This window comes from Myotis myotis, unplaced genomic scaffold (genome assembly GCF_014108235.1).
Source record: "Myotis myotis isolate mMyoMyo1 unplaced genomic scaffold, mMyoMyo1.p scaffold_m19_p_11, whole genome shotgun sequence".
Classification (NCBI taxonomy): domain Eukaryota; kingdom Metazoa; phylum Chordata; class Mammalia; order Chiroptera; family Vespertilionidae; genus Myotis; species Myotis myotis.
This window is the reverse complement of record NW_023416315.1, coordinates 55,911,443-55,935,664: the sequence shown is the minus strand read 5'-3', so window position 1 is coordinate 55,935,664 and position 24,222 is coordinate 55,911,443. Positions and strand designations below refer to the sequence as shown.

General features: G+C 43.8%; 1 protein-coding gene across 2 annotated transcripts in view; it reads right to left on the bottom strand.

The window, feature by feature from the left end:
• The window catches only part of DGKI (diacylglycerol kinase iota), a 402,033-nt gene extending 387,195 nt beyond the window's left edge, over positions 1–14,838 (bottom strand). For both annotated transcript variants that reach the window (XM_036328568.1, XM_036328569.1), the window contains exon 1: positions 14,447–14,838. In XM_036328568.1, the coding sequence (XP_036184461.1) occupies positions 14,447–14,838 (392 nt within the window). The remainder of the gene's footprint in view (positions 1–14,446) is intronic.
• Between the last annotated feature and the right edge of the window lie 9,384 nt (positions 14,839–24,222).

Below are 24,222 nucleotides of genomic sequence, written 5' to 3'. Positions count from 1 at the left end.
TATGATGGCTACTAGCCACATATGGCGTTAAGCACTCAATATGTAGCTAGTGGGACTGAGGAAATGGATTTCAAATTTATTTAGTTACCTTTGATAGGCACATATGGCTGGGATCTACTGTACTGGACAGCACAGCCCTAGTACCTGAAACAGTAAAATGCTATCCTCTGGACAAAATAAGTAATCTTCTTGGCTACCAAATATAGGTTTAGCAAAAGTACAGATAGGTTTCTTTATTAGCTCTATGTCAACTCATTAAAGAAAGGTCACCAAAACCTCTCAGATAAATAGGTTCAGCCAGTTTTAAAGAGTTGCCCACAGGCATTTTTCTACCAGCAGTAGGGTCAAGGGGCGGGTGTTACAAGCATAAGTCTGAAAAATAGAGGTAATAGTAAACTACAATTAAGAGAGAGCTTGCCTTTTCTTATTTAGGAAAGAAGAGAGAAAAGGAGGAAGGGAGGAAGGGTTAAAGGAAAGGAAGGAGGAAGGGAGGGGGGAAGGAATCTTGAAAATTCTAGAAGTGTTTGGTATCTGATATAAATATAAAACATGCCAAATAAACATTTAGCCAAACTAAAATGACAAATCTTAAGTGAAATGGCTACAACTTAAGCAAAATTTTGGAAATATCAATAATTTGTTGAATTGGTAGTCTGGAAATTTGGCTTTGGAATGAGTTTTACAGAATTTGGCCTCACTCATGCTAGTCCATATACTCATAGCAACCAGTGGCCACAGCGAGGGAACTAAGTCTCACAGAGCCATACCTACACCTGTGCCTTGCACCAGAGCACCCAGAAGAGAGGCAGGGAGACTGAACTCCAGCCAATGTGCCTTCCACCAAATGCTAGATCCTGGCTCTGGAACTGACAGAACTCAGAGGGAAGGGTGGAATTTTGTTAATTTGTCCACCCAGAATTAAGACTGGTTTCTAATTCAAACAGAGATACTGTATATGCTAGTAGTTAGAAAACATTTTTAATTTGGTGCTCAATTCTTGTGAAGAAGGCCATGGATAAACCAGTATGCTGTCAAATTAGGGACAACCAGAAAGGCGAAGGTGATTAAATATCACCTTCAGATAAGGGCTAAGTGAAGAATGAAAAAAGAGAGAGTTCGGTCTAAATATCTGACTTCAAATATCTGAAGACCTAACATATGGAAAAAAGGAGTAGGGTTATCTTGAATATTGCCCAGAAGTTAAAAGGAAGACCAGTAGGTAAAAAAAATAAATAAATAAAATAAAGAAGTCAGTTCTGGACTCAACATTAGGCAGCATGGTATAATGAAAGGGGGGCGGGTGGATATGCAGACTTTGGGTGACTTGAGACTAAACCTAAACCCTGACTCCATCAATTAATAGCTCTTTGACTCGAGGCAAATTATTTCACCTCTGTGAGATTCAGTTCCTTCATCTGTAACGTAGACATAACTAACTCAGAGAGTTGTAGTAAGTAAATAAGAGAACAACAAACAAGAAGGCACAAAGTACCTAATTGATGCCAAATATTCATTAAGTACCACTTTTATCTTCCTATAACAAAAGCTTTCTAACAATTAGACCTGACCCGACCTAACTCTTGCTCTAAGAAAACCAAGAGCTCCTGACATTGAAAACATTCACTAGTAGAGGCTGGTGGACCATTGGCCAAATAAAGGAGGACCACTTATATTTTATCAATTAAATTTTGTTGTTGTTGGCCACCTTTATTTTATCAATTAAATGTTGTTGTTGTTGTTGTTGTTCTTGTTGTCGTTGTTCCAAGCAAGAGAAACCAAACCTGGTTAACTTAAACAGAAAGGAAGTTTATTGGTAAGATATTGGATGGTTCACAATAGAAAGGCTGGTGATCCATGCTTGGAAAAGACAGGAACTAGGACAGCAGGAACGGTGCTACCAGGGCACTGCCAATGAGTATGAACAAGCTGGCACTCCCTTTGTCAGTCCTGTAAGAGGCCAAGTCCAAAAACGCCTGAGTGTCCAAGCTCAGGTCACACGCTCTTCTGTAGTTTCATGCCAGGCCAGGAAGCCAGGGGTTTTAGTCCTCCCCTTCCCAGCCCTCTTTACTTGATTTCCTCATGTAGATAATGGGTTCCTAGAACACCAGGACTCCTTCACCAAGGCCATTTTGAGTAATTGTAAAAAGTGCACAGTGAAATCTGTGAGAAGCACTAATTGCTGGAGAGATGCTAAAAACAACTATACTAATGAGCTCCACACCACAGTGGGAAAACCATTCACCATTTGTGGATTCATCCATGTATCACTTCTTCCCAACATTACTTTCAGTTCCTGGAAGAGGTACTTTGCCATCAATGGGAGAGCAATTTACTGGAAGTTAAAGACCAGTTTCCAAGCTTCCCATCTGCTCCCAGGAAGAAGTATTTTCTCTCAAATGGCTTGGGGAGGAGGGCTTGGGGCGATGTGTTGCACAACGCACTCTTTGGAAACAACAGGGTGGGCTCCCTTAACAACTCCCCTGAAGCAGTACTCTGAAGAAGAGATGTTTGTGTAGGTACCCGGAGCTTCACAGCAGCTTGTGGAAGCTGGAACAGAGATGGCAGAAATGCCTGGAAACGCAGGGTCACGGGCTTCCCCACACACATCATGTAGCCTTCAAAGTTAATGGCAGTGCAATTAGAAAGACAGATCTCCCGACAGCTTCATAATTCAACAGCTCCCCTTCAAAACCCATACTTACAGGGACATTACATATGTCTTCCTTCCTCTACCTCATACCTTTTTTCATGATAAAACTGAACTCCATGACTTATGCTAGCCTTGTACAATATTTTCTTTTATCTTCTTTTTTTTCCCAACCCTTACCTGAGGACATGTTTATAGAGAAAGACAGAGAGAAACATCAAGGTGAGAGAGAAATAACAATCGGTTGCCTCCCGTACGTAGGATCGAACCCGCAATCCAGGTTAAAGTGCCCTGAATGAGAATCGAACTGGCAACCTTTCAGTGCACAGGATGATGCTCAACCAACTGAGCCACAGCAGCCAGGATATCTTCATTTTTAAGAGCCTTCCGTCACCAGCAAAATCTCAACACAATGAAATCTTGGCCACGATCCAAGTCCTTGTCTGCAACCAGATTTTGCTCTATACCACATTACTTCAAACCCTTGGGATTCTAAATTATCCAGAGTATTCCACTGAGACAGCAGTTAATGTCAAATATGGCCTCAAAAACATACCTGTTCATATTTTCTGAAGATATTCCCAAGTCCTTAAAACTGAGAGTAGCCTGGGCTTGCTGCTCACTCTTAGTTGCAGAAGATGGGAGTGTGGTTATTAGGTGATCAGTTATATTGAATTTTCTCCATACAGTCAACAAATGTGTTGAGGTGCTGACTTCTTCCCCTAGAATCACTGAGCCATGTGAGCCTATGCTATACGGAGACGGGAAATGCAGTTGCTGTAAAAATGAAATGCTCTTCTTGGAATACCTATGTCATTATTTGAACTGAATCTTCTTTACAATGAAATGGTTGCTGCTTAGCAACTAATGCAAAAGAAGAGCCTGCATATTTCTCTCTCTTCCTTTTTCCCCCGTAGAAGGAGTATTAAACACACACCAGCACACTGGTGGTTTCGTATTTTCACCTGGAGATGGGAAGAGTAATGAAGGTGGCCACGAGGGCATCCTCCTTGTCAATGCAATATGGACTTGGTAGGCCAGCCAGTGACTGACTCCAACTTTGTCCATGGTGATTAACAACTGAGATAAGTTTAAGGAAATAAATTAACAAAAAGGAAATGTTGCTAATTATCTTTCCACAGAGCCGAACGTGGAAGCAGTGTCCTGGAGTAAGAAGAACAGGGCACGTGGCTTTGGGCAGTCACTTGGTGGTCACCCCTGTTCCCAGAACTGTACGATGGCTAGGAAAACAGTACCTGCTCTACCTGTTGCCTCAGATTGTTCTGATGGTAAAATTAGAGCAATTATGTGAAGGCAGTTTATAAATGGTAAAGTCCTAAAAGCACCACACACATTTTTATTACAAGTATCTAAATTCAGTCAGTAATAACAGTTGAAGAAATCTCCATAAATTTGTCTTTTTTAAAAAAAAAAAATCCCTTCGATTTTGTTATAATTTCACACTGGCTCATGGAAAGCGTCTGTTTTCATCTTTAAATAGCTTCAACGTTTATTTTTGAACTAGAAATGTATTTTGCTACAAAATTCTGAAGGATTTCTTCAAATGTGAAAGAGTGGCTTGGGGTTTTTTTAAACATGATCCTTGGAACTTTCTAGGTGTCTACAGCTGCACACAGGAATATTATGAATTCTGAAGGATGTTCTTATGGAAAAGCTTCTATTGCAAGTACTTGCAGCCTGAATAGGCCCTCCAGTTGAAGATGAATGACTCAACTCTTCTAAGAATATTTTTTTAAGCAAGTGGTATTTATTTTGCCTTTTCAACCACACAGAGTACGCATGAATTGGTCCTAACTTCTTCATTGGACCCAAACCATTGTACCAATACTCACCTCTCTTCAGGTTCCACTCTGACTATAACAAATCTTGTCCTGGAGGTAGAATTTGAAGGGGGCAGTACCAGGCCAGAATCCCAACAAACCATGCTCTGGCCCCAGGAAACTGAGTTTATCCCACCATCTCATGCAACGGAAAATTCACATCGTTTCACCAAGGAAAGCTCCCATCTTGGCCTCCCTCCAATCGCCAGTAGCACCTGCCATTCACAGAACTAAGTCTGTACGTGGACAGGAAAAGAATTCTTGTTCTATAAGCCACTAAACCAGTGGTTCTCAACCTTCTGGCTCTTTAAATACAGTTCCTCATGTTGTGACCCAATCATAAAATTATTTTCGTTGCTACTTCATAACTGTAATGTTGCTACTGTGATGAATCATAATGTAAATATCTGATATGCAGGATGGTCTTAGGTGACTCCTGTGAAAGGGTCATTCGACCGCCAAAGGGGTTGCGACCCACAGGTTGAGAACTGCTGCTTATGAAGCCTTTCTCTAAGCCCTGTGTTTGGAATGGCTGAGCCCACCAAGATGAAAAATAAGGGTGTCTCCTCTCAAGGGATTTTGGTCTCACAACCACTAGATGTTGAAAATATTGCCAGTTGCACACAGAAAATGGGAGAGTGGAAAGCTGCATTAGGAACGCAATGGGTGAACATAGACACAGATCTTAACTCTGCCATTTAAGTAGTTTTGTGGCCTCAGGCAAACGACGCAATAAGAGTCCCTACTTAACAGAGGATTATGTTAGCAGCTTTGGGCACAGAGTACACATTTAATCAAATCATTACCTTATAATGACTATGTTAACAAGTGGGTAGTTAACACTTATAGTCTGAATTTGAACCCAGTTAAAGTTTGTTCCTTCTCTTAGCTACACTTTATAAAAACTTTGAAAGTACATTGGTTGCCTTTGCTGCCTCGGGAAATGGTTTATCAGAGGCCACTGAGAAGGAGAACAGTGACATCTGTCCCTTCTTAGTCCCTGTGAGAAAAGGTGCGGTGGGGCCGGAAGGTAGGGAAGATCATATTCTGCAGCTTCTGGGGTTCAATGACTTTCTACTTCCTGTCTAAGTTTAGATGCTGAGGACAGGGCTTCCAATGGAGAGAAACAAAACGATGCTATGGTTTAGTCTTTGCCCTGAGAGGGGGCCAACTTAAAAGGAAGAGGCTGTTTTAAGTCAGGCTCTTTTCTCCAAAACCTCTACAGGGAATGCTCCCTGTGTGAGAGAGGGTGCCTCCAAGCCTGTCACATACACAAGGACGATGATGAGAACACAGTCCTTTCAGTTTGAAGAACGCTCCAGAAGTTGGTCTCAAAGTGATACACCGAGCCCTTTCCAACTGCTTCCACATAAGCTTATGTAAAGCTTTCTTTTTTTCATCTTTAAACAAATCGCTTTCAAGTTATTTTGAACAAAAATTTACTTTTCCATAGAATTTTGACATCTTTCTCAAAGACAAAGTAGTGACACCTTTTAAAAGTGTACTTTGGACCTTTCAAAGGAGACTATTTTCTGGTTATTTCCTAAAAATCTACATGATACATGAAAGCAACCCAACTGATTTTTCTTTGCCTTTTGAAGAAGAAAAACAGACTTCCTTCCTCAATACTTCATAGCCTTGAGCCAGTTTTATTTGCTCAACAAATATTTAATAATCATCTAAAATTTAAAAAAAAAAAATCTGTTGTTTGGCCTCGTTGAGATAACTGATAGAATACCCAGAAGGCTGCGCCTTCTATTTCTGAAATGAGCCAGGACAGGCAGCATCTGGGAGGCTTTTTCCTGATTGCCTGGAAAAATAACCTCTGTCCTGCAGTCCCCAGTGACAACTCTATTTCTAGGGCCTCTGTCTTTATCCACTCCTGACACAGCAAAGCCCTGTGACCCCCTAACACTAACCCTCCAAGTCTGGCCCCCTGCTCCCAGATGACCAGCTGGGGGTGTCCCTGATTCCCCCACATACTGACCAGGCCTGTCTTCACCGACCTTGGCCTTCTGCCTGCTCCAATTTCCAAAGCAGCTTTCTCCTCTTCACCTCTTCGCATTCTCTAGTAATAGTGACTATTTTTTAATAAGTTGTGAAAAGAAAAGTACACATTCTGTACCTTAATGAATGCCAAAACCTATAAATTAAATTTCCTAAGTGTATATCTTATTTTCATATTGTCTGAATAATTTTATTACTAGCTATTGACATTTGACCAGTGCTCAGTATTTTGAAGAATAAACAAATCTACTCCTTAACTGGACTTAATTGTAGATGACATCACTCTAACAAACACACTCATGGCACTTACTTGGTGACAGGCAGTATTAAAAGTGTCAGCCTTCAAACAATTCTACACGGTGAGTACTACTATCATTACCATTTTATAGATGGGGAAACGAAGGCACAGAGAGGTTAGGTAGCTTGCCCAAGGTCACACAACAGACATAAGTGGTGAATTAAACCCAGGCAGGAGGGTTCCAGAGTCATGGCTCTTAACCACTCTGTCTCTCATGTGATTAAAAAGTAATAATGAGATTTTATTACAATTGAATTATAACTATTTTAAGCTTTGAATGTTTGCCCTCTCTTCCAACAAAAGCCAGACCATTCATAATATAGTTTAACTCAAAATGGGTTACTTATCATAGCATTATTTATGAATCTGAAAATCTTCAGGTAACTCCACTTAAGCAAAATACATGAAAGTTAGGCAAAAGAAGTAGGTAAGTCCCTGTCAACAAGCTACTGCCTTTAAAAAACAGTATCTGGCCAAGTCGGTTTGGCTCGGTAGATGGAGCGTCCGCCTGCGGACTGGAGGGTCCCAGGTTCGATTCCGGTCAAGGACATGTGCCTTGGTTGCAGGCGCATCCCCGGTGGGGTGCATGCAGGAGGCAGCTGATCGACCTCTCTCATCGATGTTTCTGACTCTCTGTCCCTCTCCCTTCTTCTCTGTAGAGAGTCAATAAAATATATATTTAAAAAAACAACAACAGTATCTGCTCTATTTCAAAGGCTCACAGAACCTCAGGACTGGAAGGAAAGAACATTAAAATCACCTGCAAAGCCCTTCTTCCCACCTCTACCCAACCACAGCCCCTCCTTCAGCCAACACACATACACCTAATGATTTCATTTCCTCTCAGGTCACCACAGCAGCACCCATGCCCCCTCTCTTTGAACACTGTGTATGTCAGGAACTCATCAGCCATTGTTTTTCTTTTAATATATTTTTATTGATTTCAGAGAGGAAGGTAGAGGGAGAAAGAGATAGAAATATCAATGATGAGATAGAATCATTGATTGGCTGCCTCCTGCGAGCCCCACACTGGGGATGGAGCCCACAATCACGGCAGGTGCCCCCACCAGGAATCGAACCGTGACCTCCTGGTTCATAGGCAGACACTCAACCACTGAGCCACACCAACCGGGCTCATCAGCCATTCTTCAAGTGCTTTATAAGTCAGGCGAATAAAAAGTAACTGGCACTTTTTCTAAGACTTTCTTATTAAGTTAAAAACAAAAATAAAGGCTTAGCATCACGCAGTCAACCAAGGAATTCTTCTTAAAATAACTTTTCCACTGCAGTCAATCAGGTGAGTTGGAAGGAGTATGAGTAAAGTAACACAGAACAGAAGCTGCTGGAGTCACCCCAAACTGGCTGGACAACGGTCAAGACAGATTCCAGGAATGCAGGGCAGCCATCTTTCTGCATCTCTAAGTTCTAATCATAGGAAGAAAAGTCAACAGAAAATTCCCTGAGGAGAAAATCAATGATGCCTCTTGGAAAGGGATGAGACAGACAGAAAGAGAGCCAGAGAGCTAATTAGTGCTACTCAGAAGACAAATTGAGGCCTTCTCTTTGACAAGCAGAAAATAGCTGGTTAAGTAAGAGCTTCTGCCGCCCCTCTCTGGCCTCCAGCAGATGGCCAACGGGTTGGTGCAGGTACTCACACAGGAATTTGTAGACAGGCACACACAGTCCTGAGCTGTTGGACAAAGTGTAATGACAAAAAGGCAGAAAAGGGGAAAATCACAATTGAGATGGACAAGAAATGAATCACGTAGTAGTTTATTTAAAGGAAGCAATTAAACTCATTCATTCAATAAATATTTATCCAACACCTGCTGAGCAAAAAGAACAGGATTCGGGGATTCAAATGATAAGGTGCAATTTCTGTCTTCAAAGGAGCTACCAACCTAGCAGGGAATAATGATACTTATAAAAGTTAACTCTACACAAGGCACTGCACTGAGTCCTTCGCCTAAAGTGACTCATTCCATTCTCCTAACAAACCTCTCTAAGGTAAGTATTACCATTCCCCCATTTTAGAGATGAATATGCTGAGCCTCCAAAGGTTTACATAACATGCCCAAGATCAACTAGACAATGCCAGGTCCAAACTCTACTTTAATTCCCAGAACAGGAAACCCCACTTCAGTCTTAACACTGCTGTTGAAAGCACCATCTGAGGACAGGGTAGGATCAACCACCTGTCACAGAAAGTGGACACTCCTGAGCTCAGTCCCAAAGAGGACTTTGCCTGGAGAACAAGCCAGAGATGAATTATGAGAGTACGACGCGCAAACATAATCTGGTGTTTTTATTTCTTTAATCTTTTTCATTGCATTGGTTTGTTATGCCTTGTGAGAGGCATAACATTCCAACCAGTTCAAACAACGCCAAGAGTTCAAACAGCTCCAATCCATCCAAGCAATTTGAAATTAGTCCATTATTATAGTTACTTCAAGCAAATTAAATTTCAAAGGGGGGGGGGGGAAAGCCTAGTGGCTTAGATTCTGTTTTCCTCCTTACCTTCCTTTTTCAATTATCCACTGTAAGAAAAGCCCAAACATTGTCTTTGAATTGTGGTAACTATTATCCTGAAACTGCAATTACAGGATCTCAGAAAAAATAATTAGGATCAGTATTACCAATACAAACCCACGTAAGAAAGCAAATGTCATAGCCAGCATGTAGGCAATGGTCCTTCCAGATGCTCCCTGTCTCACAGAGTGAGTGACTAAGCCCACTTCAAGGATACCTCAGAGCTGAACAGAGAATGTGGATCGCAGATGCCAGCCCAGAAGGCCATGGATGGTGCAGCCAGCCTGGGCCCTCACTAGGAGTCCTCATTTTCTCAGATTAGAAAGGGAAGTGTTCCAAAAAGCTAGCTGTAGTCTGAATTAGTTTGGCCTAATGCTGCCGTGGCCACAGAAGAACTGAAAGCCAGCAAAGCTCCCTTCAACTTCTTGATCCCCTGATTCCACAGGATCCAAGGCTGCCAAACTTCCATGTAAAAATCAAGCCTCCTAACAGATCAATTAGAGCAGATTAAGTACTCTGGACAGTGGTTCAAGTGCAATCTTGCCTGGTGTGTATCCTGATTAAGGAAGTCTACACTTAGCCAAGCCCTAAGTGAGTATTGAGGAAGGAAACATTAAATTAGAACCAAGGTTGTCATCTGATCCTAAAGTCTAAATGTCAGAGGAAAACATAAAATAAATAAAATTGATTTACATAGAAGGAGGATGCATACTTATATTCAGAAGAAAACTTCCCTATACACTAGTGATTTCCCTGCAAGGAAGAACAATGTCTATGCTAGCCTACTTGGCTTTCAACATCCCAACTGTCTTTCTTATAATCACATAAACTTGCTTTGCAGAACAAAATACCAAATGGAGATGCTATGCTCTCATCATCACCCTATAAAAAACAATAGACCATTTTTAGCCCTAGCTGCCTCGCCTAAGAAGTCTAATACTCCTTGCTGCTACTCTTATCTTGTACCAAAAACTCCCCGTAAGAAGGGGGGGGGGCAGGGGGGCCTGGTCTCACCACCCCTGGTTTATAAGTAGAAACAGTGACACACAGGCATCGACACCTCATAAGTAATGGTAACTGCCCAAGCCTCCTTCAAACAAAATCATGCTTCATCATTTCCTCTGCGCTGCGCCAGGAGACTCGGACAGGCCAGCTCTTCACCAGATCTAGGGTCACCTACACAACACCTGTGTAAGTTTTACTAAAAGGGAGATAAAACTCTAAGACTGGTATTTTCATAGAGGTGGCAGGTGTCATGTAGGTGGTTTTGTTCTCAGAAGCAAAACCAATCTATTTTCTGATGATCATGAATGTACCATCATTTTTATTTCTCAAGTAGCAGAGGAGTTCCTTAATATTTATTATATAGCCAAAGGGGCACAGACGAAAGAGTATACAAAATATTATATATAGTCACCTGTAGTATATTACAGAAGAGCATGTAGATTATAATGCACATACACAAGTACACACATGGAGAGAGTTCAAACCAGAAGTGAATGTTTAGGGAAGCATGATGTGGTTTTAAAACGAAGTCACTTAGCATCAAATCTGGGTTTAAACTCTGCCTCCTACCCAAGCTCTAAGCCTCGGGCTCATTTTCTATAAAACAGAAACAACCATAAGCATAGCATAGGACTGTCATGAAGAGTAAATAAGAGAGACTATACGATAACACTTAACACAGGTGCCTGGTGCACAGAGGATGATAACCATCAGTTACCCCTCCTTCCCCGCCCCTGTGTGCCTCTAAAAGATTTTTTTAAATATATTTTTACTAATTTCAGGGAAGAAGGGAGAGAGAGAGATAGAAGCATCAATGATGGGAGAGAATCATTGATTGGCTGCCTCCTGCACGCCCCCTCCTGGGGATCAAGCCCAAAACTCCAGCATGTGCCCTGACCAGGAATCCACCCATGACCTCCTGGTTCATAGGTCAACACTCAACCACTGAGCCACAACGGCTAGGGCTAAACGATTTTTTTTAATATTACTGACATACATGGGAATTCTTAGAGTGGTTTTTTAAAAATCCTACACGTATGTATCTGTTGCAGCACCATAATTTGCAAAGAAAAAGGAAGTAGTAATTTTAAGAAAAAAGGACAAGCTCACTTGCACTGCCTTCTAAACCTTCAGCTTTACAGTCTACAGAGACTATTTGCTCCAGGGGAGCAGAATCTGAAATAAAGGAAAAATTCTCATGGGAAAAAAAATGGTTCCTAAAAAAAAAGCCAAGAAAGAAAAGATAATGAGGGAAAATCGAGGGGTATGTGTAAAGGGGTTTATTTTACTTAACAAAGTAAAAGTCAAGCAAAATGAATAATCTGCCTCCAGAAACGTTTATTTAAAGGCTCTTTGTAAAGGGCTCTGGTTCCTAAAAAGACAGGAGTCACTGCATATGCCCACCCACTCCTCATTTATTTTTAAACCCTAGATTATATGTTTCTTAGCAACAGAAGGAGCAGATGAGACCCCCCCTACCCACATGCACACGCACACCCTCTCCCAAAGCCCCCTTCTTTCCTGTCAAGTGTCATTCCACAAATACCCATGTTCTCCAGAAAATGTGTTTGAGCTACCTGCAGGTCTCCTCTTCCCCACCTTACATGATCCCCCTTACACAAGCAGCCATGCTGCACACTCGCACTGAACCCTTTTGCTCAAACTTCATTCCGGGAGGTCTCGCTAACGCCCTCCGTTCTCTCCCACCAGTCGCTGTCCTCAGGCGCCCCAGAAGGGAGGTGGCAGTCCTCCCTGAGGAGCCAGGGCCCAACTCCAGCCGAAGCTGCTCTTTCCTTACAGACCATTCATTACCCCACCAGCGAAACAACCCCACACGGCCACCTCTGAGGCCTACACAGTGGCTGCCGTGGTGAGTGGGCAGGCCACTGACCATGACCCTAAAAATAGTAACAATAATGGAAATGGGACACTGTCCAGGTTATCCAGGACAACCATGTGCCAGATGAAATCACCTACCTTTGTGCAGTCTTTCCCCTGACTTGGGGACTGCCTGGCCTTGTTTGGCTGGGCACGATTTATGAGTTCAAAGATCAATTGCTTAGCCTTTTTTTTTGGGAGGGGGGCGGGGGGGGGGGGATAGGGCAGCAATACTCAGATATTAGTGTACTGACACACTGCCAGAGGAGCCCGGTAAACATTCCCACCCACGGAGATTTGGGTTTTGGAAGCCTTGGATGGTGGGAATTGTTAACCAGCCACCTGAGGTGACACTGCTGCCAGCGGGTTGCTGAATAGGAAACCTGACAGCCCTATTGAAAAGGAAATTATGTTCACAAAGTAGGACCTATTTTCTACAGAGGATTCAATCCCTCCGGGTCTGGGCCCACGTCCGTGTTTGTGTGTGTGCACCCTCACACATGCACCTGTGACCACATGGCCCAGCAAGCTGTGGCCCCGCACAGGACCAGTTCCCAGGAGAGAAGGGCCCCGGCCAAGAGGCAAGCTGAAATGATTTCCCTGACAAACTCTGGCTTTGTAGCCCTACCCAGTGAGGAGTCAGATGGAAGCCAATATCACAGGAGCCCAGACTTATGATGTACTTCACGTCACCGTCCACCCCAAAACCTCGGTTCCTAAATAGGCTGAATGTAGCCCCTGCTTCCCTAAGGGCCAGACAGGCCACCATAACTAGGAAGGAGAACTGCCTGTGCCCCAGCAGGTCTCCAGAGAGCTACTCCACTCTCCACGACCCGTCTAATTTTAGAAAGAGAAAGATCCATCTGGTCCTGATCTATGTGAGTAGCTAAGAGAGTAAGTCAGGTGGGAACCACCTCAATGCACAACGAACGGAATGCACTCAAGGGACGTGGGAGCAACCACCGCACCAGGAAGATTGTTTCAGAGTCATCAGAAGCCACCACTTCGACACAGAGCCCATGCCCTAGGGACCGGGGCCTCCAGGCCCGGCAATGCCAACGGGGATCCCAGTGATTCACACACGTAGCCCATCCATACAACACACACCCGCGAAAACCCACACGCCTCTATCATCTGCGTTTGCTTACATAACAGCACATGGTGTGCCAGGCTGAACACTTTCTCCGGGTTTCTGGAAAGGACTCTACCTCCAAAGGAGTAAGGTCAGGAGGCTGCTTTCACTGACCCCATTTCAAGATACCCTCTGAGCCCTAGCAAGTACAAATCTTTTAAATTCTGTGCTTATCATCTTGGCTTTTGGAATGAATAAGCAGGAAGGGCAGTCTCTGAAACCCTCCAAACCTCTCATATCTTTATTCCTGCCTGGTGCCTGGGGGGAGAGGGGGAGGGGAGGGGACAGAGAACCTACTGAGTCCTCGTTTCTCATTTCTGGATCCGACACAATGTGGGGCACTCTTTCATCATAACGCGGTGGCCATTTACCCCACAACGTCCTTGTCTCACACACACATCCATCCTCCGGGGCAAGCACTGTCCCACTCTCGGCCGCACCCCTCGCTTGCCAACAAGGCTCCCCAAGTAGTCCATCTGGGCACACCTAGTAGAGAGGGAGAGAGCACGTGTGCGTGTAACCCCGTAACCAGCGGTGTCTCTACAGCACAGTCCACGTCGCCTCTTCCTTCCTGGGCATTTCCAGGCGGGTCCGACCTCCAGGAGGCTTTCTCTTCAGTGTAGACCTGTCCTGTCCTGCCCTTCGGGCGAGCTCAGCTACCGAGTTAGTGCCAAAGGTTCACCCAGCAAACTGCGGGAGGGCGGGCGAGTGGGTGAAGATGACGCCGGGCTTAGGGACAACTTTGAGGATTTCTCGCCAGAAAACCAGGCGTCTCTGGGCGCGCACCCCCCGCCCGCACACGCGCGCTCGATTGTGCTGTTGCTCTGACCTCAGGGACCCAGTCTTCTCTCCCGTCGTCCTGTCAGGGGGAACGGGCAGTAGCTTCCCTCCAGCCCAACATGATGGGATGACAAGAGAACACCTCTCCAGAAAAGAGGTGTGTGTGTGGGGAGGGGGGGGGGAGAGTGTGAGAGAGAGAGAGAGAGAGAGAGAGAGAGAGAGAGAGAGAGAGAGCGCGCGCACAGGTGACCCACTCCGCGGCAGCGCCCTGCGAGGGGAAGCGCGGGTGGCGCCGGAGGCACCTGTCCCCGCGCCGGCTCCGCGCCTACCTGTAAGAGACCTGCTTCCGGAAAGTTAAGTTCCGCAGCTTCTCCTCCAGCGCCTCGTCCTTCTCCTTCGCGCCGGCGGCCGCGGGCTCCTCCAGGGCAGCGGCCCCCGCCGCCGCTGCGCCCGCGCCCCGCGGGTCCGCGCCGCCCTCGGCGCCCAGGCAGCCGCTCCCGGCGCCGCTTCCGCCGCCGCCCGTCGCCCCCTGCTCCTCTCCCGCCGAGGAGCCGGGGTTCATGGCGCCCGCCCTGCCGGCCGCGGAGGGAGGCGAGGCGGCTCCGCTGCAGAGGCCGGGCCGGCGGAGCGCGCTGGCAGCGGCCGCCGCTGCGAGAGAGCGAGCAGGTCCGCGCTCCGCTGGCAGGGGCGGCAAATGGCAGCCCCTTCCCGCAGCATCCATCCGCGGCTGCACCGCACCGGAGCATTGTGGGAAACTCCGTGCCTCCACTCCCCCTCCCTGGCCAATCAGAGGCCACCTCCCTCCGCCTCCCAGCGCCCTCCCGGGCAAACCCGCGCCCTCCAGCCCCCCTGACCTGTCCTCAATCGGGAGCGCCAGCAGGGGCTGAACTTGAACTCTGCCCTGAGGCTGCGGGCTGCGGGAGACGGGGACGGAGGCGGAAGGAGGAGCCGCTCGGCTCGGGGCTCGGGGCTCGGGGCTCGGGGCTCGGGGCGCTGGGCGCGAACGCGGGCGGCGGGAGCGGAGAGCGCCCGAGGGAAACTCCTAGGAACGCGTGCCGCGCCCCGGTTCCCACACCGGGAGGCTGGGACCCGCACGGGCGAGCCGCCCCGCCCCCGCCCTCTTCTCGGCGGCGAGCGGCAGCGCCCACCCAGGTCCCGGCGCCCTCTGGCCGAGGCCCGCGGCAGCAACCTCTCCACCGCCGCTCTCGGGGCCGGGAGAAGCCTCCACAGGCGGGACACCTTTCGGGCTCATAGAAACAGCGCGGTCGGTGGGCACCCCGGAGAGAATTCGTGCGCCGTGTAAGTGAAGAGGTGCGCGGAGGTCAAGTTCAAGATGCAGGCGAAGCGCCCGCCTCCTCTCTCGGGGTGAGGGCTGGGACCCCGTCATGCCTGAGTCCCACAGCCCAGCGTCTTCCTTACGAGCACAGGTCCCTCCGTGAAGTAGAAAGATAGAGAATCCAGGTGGCAGAGGCGAGGGAGGGCGCCAGCGCCGGGTGCTGTGCCGCTTGGGAGGGGTTCGCCCAAGGAGGGGCTTCCAACCACTTGGGACCCCTCTTCGGAAACATCCCAAACTTTGCAGCATCTGCAAATCTATCTGCTAACCTCACTATTGGTCTTTGTTTCTAACATGATGGAAAACTCTATGGGGTTTGAATGATGTGTGTGAGACAGATACTTTTCCAAATTAGAAGTTTCCACCCAAGAAATCTCAGCTGTCAACAAACACAAGAAAGTTCCACACTGAAGGCTAAGTGTGGTAACCAAAATATGTAGGTACATGTAGGTGTGGAAAGAGACCCAGGCCAGTGAAGAATTTCGGGTCAGCGTTGTACAACCCCAAGCAAGTTGCTTGATTTCGTTCTCTTTATCTTCTTCTGTCTAGAATTAGGAGATTGAACAAAATACCTGAAAACTCTCCCAACTCCCACATTCTGTAATTAACTTCATATGTACACTATAATAAGCCAGAGGTGCAGTGGGCTCCATCTTCAGAGGGGACTGGGAATACCAGGTGCTCCGGCAGTGATGTTAAATAAGATCCACACATAGCTGGTGTATCACTGAGACCAAGGAAACCTCATTTTCCCGGAATGACTGTACGGCTTCCCCCTGTTCTCTGTGCATTCCACAATCAATTCTCTAGATACTGCTGATACCTTATCCTCTACCTAAAAATCTTCCAATTGGGTCATATTGTCACTAGAGCAAAGTTCAAACAACTCCTTAACTGATCTCGAGGTCACATTAATGGATGATGTGCCAGCCCTGCCCACTTCCCCCTCCTATAGTCTCAATGGTGCCACTCTGAACTGGACTCCTTACAAGTTCAGAGAGTCCCTGCTCTCTCTGCTCTCATCTTTCATGCCTGGGTCTGCTGTGTCCTCTTCCACCCTCCTCCCACTCCTAATATCACCCAGCTAACTACTACACCTCCATCAGATTGTAGTGTACATGTCTCCCCTCCCCCATTAGAGGCCTCCATTGATCTCCTTCGGGACAGTGATGGGTGAGCAGAGAACAGGCCTCCCTTGCACCATTACACTAAACTTCATTCACTGCAACTGTGGGTCACTTGTCTGTCTCTCCCCCATGTGCAGGGAGGCTACGTGTTGTTTATCACAATGTCCCCCAGTGATTAGCATAATAATTGTGCACATTGTAGGCCATTATAAAGTGCTTATTGACTTAGAAAAGAAATATAACTGGTTTTGAGCATATAAACATATACTCAAATTCACTTATTTCAAAAGAAATTCAATTTTAAACTATAATAAGATGTCATTTTTAAAAAATAAGTTTGATAATAGATGCTAATGGTGATGGGGTAGGAAAATCAACAGTATCTCAAATTGTTGGCATTGTTTGATACAGTCTCTCTGCTGTGAAATTTAGCAATATATATCAATATTTAAAATGTGCAACCTAGTTAACCTCGCCATTCTGCTTCTAGGATATCCTTGTAGATGTACACACAAAAATTTAAGACTGAAAACAACCTAAATGTTTATTAATATAGAATTAATTAGCTAAATTATTATTAATCCAAACAAAGGAATTCTCTGCAGCCTTTAAGAGAATAAGGTAAATTGATACATGTTAATATAAAACAATTTCAGAAATGTTAAACTGGAAGAGAAAAACTGGATTCAGCATATTTAGTTTGCTACCATTTATAGAAAAAAAAAAAGAGGGTGGCTGTAAATATAATATTTCAAGAAAAATACTTAAGAAAACAGTGACTCTCCGAGTTAAGTGGCCAGAGCTAGAATCTTGAGGTTTTGCCTGATTAAATCAATGCATACCAACAGGAGACAGAATGTCTCCCAGCCTAACAGGAAAGCAGCTGCACCAATCAGGTGTGTATTTGCATATTTGGAGTGTGCCGACAAAAAATCAACTAAACAAAAGAAAATTAGGTAAAAAAGAAATGACCATTTTGAAGATACACCTGAATTTAAAACAGAGAGGAGACCCTACAACTGAGAATCACAATAATTCCAGTCTAAGTCAAATAAATTTTTGCAGTGAGTGGCCTTCTGAAGAGTTACTTAAAATATCATTTGTCCTTTTAGGCATGTTTTTGTTTTTGTTTTTCAATGGTCACTAAGCAACCTGTAATTATTTATACAACTTCTTAGTTACCTTCACTCTAAAAAGTGGACTCCTTGGAAATGGGTCAGAAGCATTCCAATTGTAGGAGAAGAAATTGACAGGTTTAAAATGCATCTCAGCCCTAGCCGGTTTGCTCAGTGGATAGAGCATCGGCCTGCAGACTAAAGGGTCCTGGGTTCGATTCCGGTCAAGGGCACGTCCCTTGGTTGCAGGTTCAATCCCCAGTAGGGGCCGTGCAGGAAGCAGCTGATTGATGATGTTCCTCTCTCATTGATGTTTCTATTTCTCTATCCCTCTCCCTTCTTTTCTCTCTAAAAATCAATAAAAAAATATTTTTTAAAAATGTATCTCAAATGATTTTCAGTAACCCAAACAAGAAAATGAGCTTCTCTGGGTATCTTGAACCATCCCACTTCTAATCCCAGACCTCACCATTTTCATCGTTGGACACAAAGCCATGCCCAATTAGGTGGGCTTTTTACCTCATCTTTCTGTTATCAATTACTGTTCATTCTTTAAAATGGGTATTATCCCAGTCTTAAATACCAAACTTGAGTGTCCTAAATTCTAAGTCTGATTAAAAAAATTTCAAGCATGAAGTTTTAAAGAAAGAAGAAATTTTTTTTACATTTAGATAAGGCTGCAAGATCAGTAATAAAGAGAACATTGTGTCTAACATTTTTTAAATGCACATAGTGATCAGGCATTTTTAGGAAATAACACAGAGTCATGCTTTTGTTATTTTAGAGCAAATAACATATAAACCACAAACACACACTTTTAGAATTTCAGCTATTTATAGACCAACTTAAGGGTATAGAGCTTATGAAAATATTGTCACTAAAGGGAACTTTCCAGATTGAGCTTATTCCTGCCTCCCAGCCTTTATACTTGCTACTTTTGCCACCTGGAGCACTCTACCTCAGAGGTTCCCAAGCTTTTTCAGTTCACGGAACCTTAGTAATTATTTTTCCTGTGACCTCTAGGCCAAAAGAAGAACCTAATATTTATGTTTATTAGGTAGTTAGGTGCTAACAATTTAATAACTGTGTATGCTTCAACAACTCTAGTAGCTGTTCTAAAAATCATAATACACATAAGTTGACAGAAAAAAAAGCATTTGTATTTCATTCTTAAATAGCCACAATTACTTAATAACAAGATAGTAATGGGCATGGCATAACTTCTCCAACCTTGGGATCCTGTTAGACCCTGCCACCCTCATTTCCTGTTTCACACTGGTTTTCACATGGTATTGCTTTTTACAAGAGCAACCACTGAAAACCCAGCTTTGCCAAAATGATGATGTCACAAAAGAATGCAGCATGATCCAATGTTGAAACTGTCAACATTAAATTAATAGTTTGCATGGTGTTTAACAGATGTGGAGTGTCACCGCATTTCCCTCAAATTTTTCAAATATCCTGCAGCGCCCCTTGAGTTCATTGCAGAGACTGAAGGCCCCACACACAGTTCAGGAACAGTGATTTGAATCCCCAAAATGTTCAATGGTGTTTGTTTTTGCGTGGATTCCCTATAAAACAGAGCCTGAGGCAAAGATTGTAGGCCAAGACTTTATGGGAAATTGTAATCCCAGAACTTTTTGAAAGGAAAAGAGAAGACAAAAAAAGGAAAAATAAATTCAAGGTTGTGAGTTATGAGATGGCTGCACCCCAACAAATAAACATACATGGTTGCTTGGGCACCAGAACTTCCTCCAGACAGAACTTACATCATCATCTCATCTATGGTGTCCATTTCATTTATGGTGCATTCTGTCTGCAAGAGAAAGAGGAATTTCTCTGCCACTTTCTTCCTGTGTCTCTCTCACTGGTTGAAGTTTGTCCCTTAGGGAATTAACTCACCCTGACTTCTAGGTTGTGTTACTGGCTCTTTGTGGGAGCCCAGATCTCTACCCCACAGCAGGCCTCCTTGTCCCTTTCTAGAAGTGATGGGAGGAACCTCTAAAGATAGAGGCTGGTTGGACCTGTGCCCCAAGTCTCCTGCCAATGAAGTCTCCTTGAAGGCTGTTCAGGAGTCCAGCCCTCCTTTCCAGAGGCTGAGAGAGCTGTCTAAACTGTGCTACTTACTTTTGTCTTTCCTCTCTTGTTAGCATATGAGGTCTATATTAGCTGTGTTCAACAAAACTGTAGTAGGCACACAGTAGGTACACAGCACATGTTTACTGAGAGACTGACGCCTGTTATCCAACACTCACTGGCCTATGAGGAGCATCAGTGGGCCCAAAGGAAAGGTGCTGGGATTGTAAATTTGCCAGTTAATAAGGGAAGAAGGGATCCCCTGAGGACTGCGTGATGAACCTGAGATCCTCAGGCTTGCGTCACTGCCATTACAAAATATGAAGCTACATTGAGAACCTGAAATTAGAATGAAGAAAAATATTTTAGGTTCTACTGATAGGGATTGGTAGGAATTCATTAGCATAGGCAGTCTCTAAGGGAGAGTTAAATAAAAAATGGAGCTATTATATCTCCAGGATGGAAGGGTTCTTTAGATCATCCAATCTAATCTTCCATTCATGTACAGTGCTCCCACAACACCATTCCATGTGATCCCCTTTAGCCTGGAAACATTGAAGTTACAGGGAGTCACTACTTTTTGAGACAATCCAGTCATTTTCAACAGGCTCTGTCATAAAGTTCTTCCCATTTTTCATTCCTACTCCTTATTCTAACTGTTGGTGCGCCAAGGAAAGTAATGTGGTTTACAATGTTCCTACACTTGAGCAGCTGGTTTGTGGGCCAAAATGAGGGAGTTGACATTTATTTAAATTTTCTTTCTGTGTTCTGACCATCATTTACCCACCCTAAGTCTTTGAGAGCTGAAGTTTGTCATTCACTGCATTCACATTCCCTTTTGGTTCCGTATCAAAGCAGATCTGATCTGCAAGATACTCAGCAAAATCACCAGTAAATTTCCTGAAAAGGATAAGGTCAGGATAAGAATGCGTAGCATGCCCCATAAACCTCAATCCAAGCCGACAGTCATTTGTTTTACAGGCAGTTAGCAAATATCTATATGGGATATACACTGTTCTATATACTAGAGATTCATCAGGAGAAAACTAATGGCCCTGCTTTCTTGGTGGTAAATATTCTAGTGCTCCATTAATCAGTATCTTCTGTCAATAATTATTAAAATCTGCATTAAAACACTGAGCTGGTCTTTCATTGAATCTGTATTCCTCTATTCCAGTACAAATGTATATAATTTTCAACATATCATATACATGTCTTAAGCTTCTTCTATACAAACACTATGCTAATGCTAAAGATTCAAAGATGGGTACAACTCAGTACATTCCCTAAAAGAGTTTACCATTTAATGGTGATAAATGAAGCTTCATTTCTTTTTCACTGAAAGTAATGAACACCATAGTGGTGGACACCATAGACTTTTTACTCAGAAACCAATCTTGTCCCCTTTCTCCCTCATCTCTCTAGATTACAGAGATATAAAAGAAAACATACTCTTTTTCCCAAACTGCCCACAGTGAAGTGTGACCTGGTTCTGAACAATGAGCTTGGAGCCAAAATAACCAGATGGGGCTTCTGGGAAAGGGTTGTATTAGCCCAGAAAAGTAATAAGCCCCTTTAGTCCTTTGCCCTTCGTTCTTCTTCAACTCAGTGCCTAGAGGTATAATAGCCATCTTGCAACCATGAAGGCAAAAACCATTTACTAAGGATGGAAGAGTCAGATGTAACTGGCCTTGGTCCTTGATGACTTCACTGAGCAGTTGCCAGCCCAGGAAAGCTTGCTTATTACTAGACTTTTATTTTTGTTGTTGTTGTTAATCCTTCCCCGAGGATATTTTTTCCCCATTGATTTTTCTAGAGAGAGTTGAAGAGAGGGAGGGAGGGAAAGAGAGAGAAACATCGATGTGAGAGAGATACATCAATTGGTTGTTTCCTGCACACACCCCTCAGGGGCCAGGATTCCAACTTGCAACCCAGATATGTGCTCTTGACTGGGAATTGAACCTGTGACCCTTCAGTGCGTGGGCTGATGCTCTAACCATGAGCAATACCAGCCAGGGAAAGACTTTTTATTACAAGAGAAAATTATACTCTTCTATGTTTAAGCCACTATTGATTTGGATTAATTTTTTTTCTTGGCTTGCAGCCAAATGCATTCCTAACTTTTAGTTGGTTGGCAGAAGTAAACTCAGAAAATATTTAATATCTTGATTGAAATATTCATAATGACCTAAGTCAAACCAGGTATTCAGGCTATATCCCTCCAAATTATAATTTTGTAAAGAATTCCCAAAGTTAACTATGAAATTAATAATATTACTCTTTAACCAAATCCTCCCACTTCTGGGAATGTATCTTAAGAAAAAATCGTAAGAAAAAGTATTCTAAGTACAGTAGAACATTTGCCTTAGATTGTTTATAATGATGAAGATGTGAGCTAACACATCAAAAATAGGAAAATAAGTAAATTTTTCAAAGTCCATTGAAGGGATATTATGCAGAAGTCCAAAAATAACAGTTATGGATCCATGTAAATTTGTTACACAAATTGCTGATGATATGCTAAATGGAAACAATAGCATATTGAAGTTGAGTGACATCATCATTGCAACTATACGTATACAAAAGAATTAAAAGCAGGTTCTCGAAGAGATATTCCCACACTCATATTCACAGCAGCATTATTCACAAGAGCCAAGAAGTGAAACCAACCCAAGTGCCCATCAATGTCTGAATGGGTATACAAAGTGCGGTGTATACATTATTTTATATGCTTGTTGGCTAAATGTATATCATCTTTGGAGAAATGCCCATTGGATTATTATTCAGCCTTAAAAAAAGAAGAAACTTTTGACACATATTACAAGATGGAAAAAACTTGACGACATTATGCTAAGTGAAATAAGCCAGTCACAAAAGGACAAATACCATATGATTCTACTTGCGTGAGGTACTTAGAGCAGTCAACTTCATAGGAAAAGAAAGTAGAATGGTGGTTGCACGGCGATGGGAGAGGAGAAATGAGGAGAAATGCTTTTTAGTTTTGCAAGATGAAAACCTCCTGGGGATGGCTTGCCCAGCAATGTGAATATACTTAACAATATTGAATGGTATAGTTAGAAATGGTGAAGATGGTAAGTTTTGTTATGCCTTTTTACCACAATAAATTAAAAAACAAACTACTTGTGGAAAGTCTCTGAAACGAGAGGTAAAAAAAAAAAACTCTGAGGAAAACATGGAAGTGAATTTGTGCTGAGACCACAGATTACTGACTCTGACTCTGACTTTACGTCTCAGACCATGAGCAAGGAAAATAAATTCTCCAAAGAAGATGAGTCCAAATGAGTAGGAGCCACGCAGGGGCAACGGCAAGGCGAGGGACAAAATAATTTCTTGATGGAGCCAGCAACGCTAAGCTGCCAGTCCCTGCACCAGATTTCAGGGCATTGGAGCTTTCTCTTTCCTCTTCATTAATCAAAGATAATGCAGAATTACAGGGTGAAATGACTTGCCAGAGAGTTTTCCACTTTCTGCCTCTCTGAAATGATGCTGATTGGAGTGAGAAAAGCTCCCTGAGGACAAATGCTCATGCTCTCAGGACCAGAGTTTGCCTGCAGCAGAAACAGAGTGCCCAGAGGTCTGCTTTGTTGTTCCTGTGGACAGTCCCTGTGGTGAGCCCAGTGCCATCAACAACACTCATTCAGGCCAAGCCACCATTACGAGCTGCACTGGAGAACTTTTCGCATTTCCCTTTTTGCTCAAGTGCATCTGGTCTTTAATTGGATTGCTGTAATTGAACCTTCCTGGGCCAGCATTGCTTTGCTATCCACAGGCTTAAAAGCAGCCCCTATTACATTTACTCGCACTTCTATACAACGGATAGTTTATACTATTGTTTCTCAGTCTTCACTGATATATTGAACTCTCTTAAAGGAAAAAGGGACCCTTACAAACTCCCATAGGCTCATTTAAATTCTTTCATTTGTAATTTTCATTATTTCACAAAACAAGCCATAAAGTTCTTACATTCACCACATGGCACTAAAACCCAAATAATTTCCAAATACTACAGAAAAGGTACACAAGTCAAATATTCAAAATCATAATAGAAATGTGTGATGGATGACGTTTTTCTCAAAGTGAATCACCTTCAGCATGAATGTGGTCCTGCTTGCTCCAGAGCGGGCTCTTTTGAGAGAGGGTTTTGATAATACTCAGCTCTCTGGTCATGTTTCTCTACTGCAATTCCCGGGAAGCCTTTGCTCACACAGGCCATCCTGATGCCACCTGGACTTATTTAACACAAAGGTGTCATATACATAATAATTCCATTTTTAGTCTCTACTCATTAGCCCACAGTCACCTCGCCAGAGTGCTACTTGGTGACCAGTGTGCATGGAGCTCCTGAATTCACAGGTCATTAGTATTGAGAGGATAATCTGAGTTAAGCAGAATTGACAGGTACTCACTTTTTTAGACTACCATATAAATAAAAA